Source organism: Pteropus alecto, unplaced genomic scaffold (assembly GCF_000325575.1).
Source record: "Pteropus alecto unplaced genomic scaffold, ASM32557v1 scaffold101, whole genome shotgun sequence".
Classification (NCBI taxonomy): domain Eukaryota; kingdom Metazoa; phylum Chordata; class Mammalia; order Chiroptera; family Pteropodidae; genus Pteropus; species Pteropus alecto.
The window spans coordinates 12,196,047-12,202,608 of NW_006432945.1; the positions used below are offsets into that span (position 1 = coordinate 12,196,047).

The window sequence follows — 6,562 nt, forward strand, 5'->3', positions numbered from 1 at the left end:
GAGAAGAGAAACTTAATAAGAAGAGAGAAAGAAACAGATTTACAGACTCCGAACAGCTAAATCAAGAAACATTCTGTCCCCAAAACCAGGATTGTGAAGACAAAGTGGGGAGGAGAAAAACAAAAAAAAACCCTTCTGGGGAGAAGTTAAAGCGGGGGATGTCCTGCTTCCAAAAGAAGGAACTGTTTTGCCTGTGGTGTTTTCCTTCTGTGTGTGTTCTTTCCCTTCAGTGTGTGTCAGGAAGAGGGACTGTGGGTCTCCATTTGGTTTTTAAAGGAAGACCAGAGATTCAGAACAGGACCAGCCTTGTTTCTGTGAAGCAGGTGCTGTTGCTGAGCCTGTGAATGGGGATGGGGAGAAGGGGGAGAAAGAGAGAGAGAGAGACAGACAGACAGAGAGAGATGGGGAGAAAGAGAGATAGAGAGAGAGAAAGAGAGACAGAGACAGACAGAGACAGAGACCGAGACAGAGACAGACAGAGACAGACAGAGACAGAGAGAACATTAACTTTGAATCAGAGTGTGAAATATATTCTTAATCTCCTAATGAAGATGTAGGACTGAATTATGTCCAGCTAACTTGCATCCTGCACTAAATTTTGGCAAGATAGAAAAGACAAATAGTTGAAGAAAAATCCCATTCAACAGAAAAACTGTTCAAAAGAATTAGGATGGGGGAATCGCACTAAGTTATGTGGTAGGAGAAGTACAGAGAGGAGATACACAGTCAGAAAAGGAGAGAAGCGTTTTGATTTAGTTCTTTGAATGGAAAGCAACATCAAAGATTGTTTTTTAAAAAAATAAAAAAGACTGGAAAAAATAAAAGAATACAGAGGATTAATGAATGTCAAAGTAATACAAATCAGAGTTGACTAAAAAGCACCAGGGAGCCAGATGTTCTGAATACATGGGGAAAAAACAGAAATAGTTCTTCCATATATACCCTTAGTGCCAACCATCCATCACTTCCGCCTTTATTCCCTCCGCTGTATCTTATACAGATTCGACTTTCCTTCTCCATACTGCAGGTATCTGTTTGCCTAAGCTACAAAAGTATCAGAGAACAGTGGTCCCAGAGGGTCCCCAGCTCCCCTATTGGATAAAATATGCAAGTGAACCATTGACAGCCTAAACCTGTTGCTGTCCAACTGCTGAGCTATTTGCTCCTGTGCCTCTAAGAGACAGAGGCCCCCAGAACTTATCCCAGGTGATAAGATAGAGGTGTTGAGACGCTTGTGAAACAGGAGAAGGGAGTGGGCAAAGGGGAGGAGCAGTTGAACAAATGGTTACCAATGTCAATGGGGAGAAAGGTTTCGAGATCTCTAAAGAAGGAAAGGGGGTGGAGTTGAGAGACAAGAAAACAGCTTGAAGAAAAGAAAACACTTGCCTGTGCTTTATTCTCCTATAGAGTCTTAAGCCCTTTAAAAAAAATCTAATGAGGTACAATATATATTTTAAAATTTCCATAAGTGTGCAGTTCAATGAATTTTTACCTGTATATGCCTCCTTTGAACATTCTCCACATAATTTCAGTACTTTAAGAAGCTAGTTCTGCCCTTCTCAGTGAAAACCGCCCTCCCCAGAGACAACTGCTATTCTGATTTCCATCATCAAAGATTAATGTTACCTGTTCTTGAATTTAATGAATATAGAATTTAGACTATACATGTGTCTGGTTTCTTTCATTTATCATTGTCGGCGAGATTCATCCATACAGTTGCATGTTCATTTTTTTTTTATCACTGTGTAATATTTCATTGCATAACTATATGATGTTTATCTAGTCTATTGGTGCACCTTTGGGTTGTTTCCATTTTTGTCTATTATGAAAAACCCGCTATGAACGTTCTTGTACATGTCTTTTGGTGGATATATTGCAATCATTGATCCTGAGTATACACCAAAGAGTATAGATCGCTTAATTTGCTTTTGGCTACTACATGGAGGGGGGATATCTCATGATGCCTACTTTCTTTCTGAAGTAATTGATTAAGGGGATAATGGCGAAAGCTATCATCCGGAGCACCAAATAAATACCTAAAATATATCAGAGCCTTTATACATAATCTCATTTCCTTCTCAACGATTCTAAAAAGTATGTATTATTATCGTTTCTAATTTGCTAATGATATTGAATGCTATGCATTGTATCAGGCAATGGCCTTGACCTCCTAAAGCAGCCGTCTCAGTGGCGGTGGTGGTTGTCTCAGTGGCGGTGGTGGTCGCAGTGTGTGTAAGTCCTCCATGAGAGGAGCTATGAGAAAAGGAAGTGATGGAAGGTCTCGCTGCATAGATGAGGCTGGATACTGGTCTGCAGAGAGGGGACGATCTGAGAACACAGAGTGGTCCATTCCAGGGAGGGTGCACGAGAAGAGTGAAGCTGGGAAATGGGCTTTAATCTGATTGGGATGTGTGAGTGCATTATGGGAGGATGGGGGAAGGATAGTGCAGTAAGCAATAAAGCTAAGAGAACAGGGAATAGGAAATTTGGAAGAGTTTTTAAATTTCTAAACCATGCTTGAACTTACCCCATAGTGGAGAAAAACTTAAATAAAAAAAACTTCGTAAAGCCAGATTTCATGAAGATCAACCTGGTAGCTGTGTGAAGAATAAGTTAATAGCAGGGAAAGCGTTCAAAAGCTATGATGATTCGAGGAGCGAGGCCATTCGTACTCGAATATAGGAAGTTGGGCCCCGGGAGAAAAGTCAAAGTTGGAGATGACAGAATCTGATATTTTATAGTATCTTAGTGAATATAAATACTTGTACTTCTATTACCTGTAGCCTATAGGGTGGGCAGAGATAACTGACCCCGTTTTACTGATGCGGATACTGAAGATAAGAATGGTCTGGGCTTCACTCCAAATAAGCAAATTATAGAGCTGAGACTTGAATTCGAGCCTGATGTTTCACTAAGATAATGATTGAGATGCATGCACATTTCTTCCAGTCCCATTTAAATGTTACAGGTGGTCTAGTTTCTGTGAACTTCAACCTCTCCCCCATCTCTAGGTATTTAGCTCCCCGAAAGGAGGCCATATGACAGCATATGCATGTTTACAGGAATCCAGTGTCCTGGAAAAATGCGATCTCTTTTTATTTGTACAGTTCTCTTGCATGATCCTTCCATTGAGAAAAAGATTTATGAACACCAAGACATTTCCAACTGTTTCCAACTCAGTATACATTTTAAATGGTCATTTTATCAATGTACTATTTTTCTTATAAATGTGAATAAGAAAGCATGTAAAAATGACTATAGATAGGCAAAGAAAACTAAATATTGACTTATCAGAAAATCAACCCCAAATGATTCACTTGGATTTTCTAAAATGGTTCAAAACACTTCAGAAAATTAGAAAGAAAAATTTCAAAATAATAGTAGATTACATGTACTCAAAAGCCGGAGTGCTTTTCTTCTAGAATCTGTCCATGCCTAGCCTACCGCCCAGCATACTATAGGTATGTAAATGTTTACTGAATGAGTTACTGTGACCCATAAGGTCCAAAAATTATCACGGATACTCCAAGTATATCTTAGCTGTGTGATGGAAAGAGCACTAAGCAAGGAAGTCTTATGGTCTCCACCCCTTTTGAGCAGACCGATGTTGGGTAAATCACCTCACTATTTCGCCGACCTCGATTTTCTCATCTGTTAAACGAGAGACTGGACAGACAGATGATCTGGTAGTATCTTGCCATTTTTTGCATTCTAGGTGTGTTCTTCTGGCATTCACCTAATTTTTCAATGCTAAACCTTTTATAACTAAGTTTAATACTGCTTTTTATACTGGGGAGAGTAGGAAAAAGTATCATGGAGTCTTTCCCTCAATATCTCCTAGGGGAGTAATGAAGATGAAGATGAGTTTTAGAAAGGTCATTAGCGGATAAATCTTTTTTGCAGGAGTTTGCTATGTAGTTAATATACCTCTGGGTTAGTGCTCAGGTATATCAGATTCAAACTTATAATAAAGTTTTTTTCTTTTTTGTTGGAAACCTCGCACTCTTAAACATGATCTTAAATATGGCTCTTTTTTTTTTTTTTCTATTCCCATCCATCAACTAGAGTAGCCTTGTGAAATACGCGGCAAAAACTTTTGTAAAGGACACGCATTCACATATGCCAATAAACTGACATCAGGTAGAAATAAGAATGAAATTGTTTTTAAAATGGGAGTCCTTTTTGAGAAGTTTGATGCGTTAAACTCCTAGAGAGTACAAATTACGTATAACGGTCTTATAGCACCTAATGTTTAAGTCGGTACGGAATAAGTGACAGCGGAGGGGCAAACGTTCCAAATAAGTTGCTGATTATTATATGAGAAAAGTTCCATTAAAGATGAGATTCCAGCACACACAAATGTCACTTTCTACCTCCTTTTATTGCATACTGTCATCGTTTTAAGGCAAGGCTGCCTGGCACGCATGGAAACAAAATTTTACATGATTTTTGTAGTTATCACTTTCATCTACTCTGTTCTACTCTTGATCGAGCTGGGATTGACTTGGTCCAACCCATGGACATGCTTTCCTTTTGTTAAGAGGGCTTAGAAACTTTAGTTTTTCTCACATTTTCTTCCAGCTCTGTTCTGGTTCCTGGATTCTCTAAAATTAAAGGCTCAACATTTCATGGAGCTAGCTTTACTTTTTCTATCAATTACAGCATTTCCAAATCATCTTTGTAGTGGTTACAACAGATAGTTAGCATTTGTAACAGAAATGAAACAAAGGATCAGAGAAGTTGCAAATAGAAGTTGTGGTCTCTCACTTAGCTGTATGTAGTAGGCTGGTTTGTTCTTGTTGTTCATATCTACCTCTTGGTCTATCTTTATCTATATGACTAATAACTTCTTTAACAATGTCTGCAAAGTTAGTGCTGAGTTAAAAATACAGATGTGCATTTATCCCAGTACCCACTTCTCCAATATACAAATCCAACTACTGGGTGAAACAAGGCAAGCATAGGACCGACCACCTATATCCACAAAATAACTGGGTGTGGATTTGCAAGTAGAGAGCCCCCCCTCACCTGCTCTGAGTAAGCGCCTTTTAAAATATGTGTGTGTGTGTGCGCGCGCCCGCGTGCACGCGCCCTTCCCGAGCCATCTGGATGATGATGCGAAAGAGAGGATTTTTGCATTGCAAAGACTGATTTTTTAAAAATGCTGTGCAGGTAGTTGATATCCAAGCGCGTGGTCCTCCTGGGGGATGCAAAGGAGGGGAAAGGCGGCCGCACCAGCAGCCTGCTGGGGGCTGACCTGATTCCCTAGAATCCTCGCCTCCCTTCCTCTTTCCTCGCTACGTCCTTCCTTCTCCTTTTCTCCTCTCCCCCCGCCCCCTTTTCCCTTCCCCAGATAAGCAGTTCTCAGAAACAAAGAACGCGGGGCTCTCCAGGCGTCAGCGCTTAAGCCCCGCGCACGCACCGCAAGCGGCAGCTCGTTGCGGGGACCAGGGCTCTCCGGCTGCACGTCCCCTCTCCAGCCGCCCCCGCCTCCCGCACGCGCTCGCTCGCTCCCTCCCAGCTCGCTTCCTCCCCCACCTTCGCAGCGCTGGGAGGAAGGCACCGGGGCTCAAGATGGCTTTAGCCGGGCTCTGCGCCCTGCTCGCCTGCTGCTGGGGGCCGGCGGCGGTGCTGGCCACGGCCACGGGCGAGGTGGATCCTTCCAAGGAGCTGGAGTGCAAGCTCAAGAGCATCACGGTGTCGGCGCTGCCCTTCCTGCGCGAGAACGACCTGAGCATCATGCACAGCCCCTCGGCCTCCGAGCCCAAGCTCCTCTTCTCTGTGCGCAACGACTTCCCGGGAGAAATGGTCGTGGTGGACGACCTGGAGAACACGGAGCTGCCCTACTTCGTGCTGGGTGAGTCCCGGGGGAGGTCGAAGCGGACGGAGGCGCGGCCCGGCGCCCCCACCCCCACCTCGGCTCGCCCTGCACACCCACCGTCCGGTGACCGCCCCTCCCCCACTCCTACCTCGCTGGATCCGCCCCATTCCAGGCCGTTCTCCACACCCACTTGCAGGCTAGCGCCACAGGACACCTGCCTTCTCCCCACATCCGACCTGGATGCTGGGCCCTCCACCTCCTCTCAGCCGCCCTGCCCCGAAGAACTGGTTGCAAGAGTCTTTCTGAAACCGTCTCCAGCCTTGACCTCCCAGCTTTCATTCAGAACACTCCCTCAGCATCCCTCAGCCCTGCCCCCTACTCCCTGGCCATGGGCTCTTTCTTTACTTCATACCCTCCGGACGCCCACCTCCAGGCACAGGCCCTGGGGGAGTTGGAAAAAGAGACCCCATTGTCACCTAGCTTGTCCTGGCTGGATCTTGAGGCTTCACTCAGAGCTATTCATCTGTCACCAGGTTACCCGCTCTGTCTGGCCTTCCTTCAGATCACTCAAGACTCCTGTACCCCTGGTGTCCATCCTGGCAAGTCTTACCTCCCACCTCTGTGTAACCACCCCCTCATGCAGCCTCACCTCTCAGCTCCCTGGATAGATCGTCCAGCTGTCGCCTGTCCGTGTGGTATTTTCTTTGTTTCCCTGGCCACCTTAGGTGGGCATAGGCATTC

The 6,562-nt window shown here is 44.4% G+C and overlaps 1 protein-coding gene across 1 annotated transcript in view; it reads left to right on the plus strand.

The window, feature by feature from the left end:
* Positions 1–5,444: 5,444 nt before the first annotated feature.
* ASTN1 (astrotactin 1) overlaps positions 5,445–6,562 on the plus strand; it is a 275,401-nt gene continuing 274,283 nt past the window's right edge. Inside the window, exon 1 of the mRNA XM_006907901.2 lies at positions 5,445–5,857. Within this exon, the coding sequence (XP_006907963.1) occupies positions 5,575–5,857 (283 nt within the window). The 5' untranslated portion in view covers positions 5,445–5,574. The remainder of the gene's footprint in view (positions 5,858–6,562) is intronic.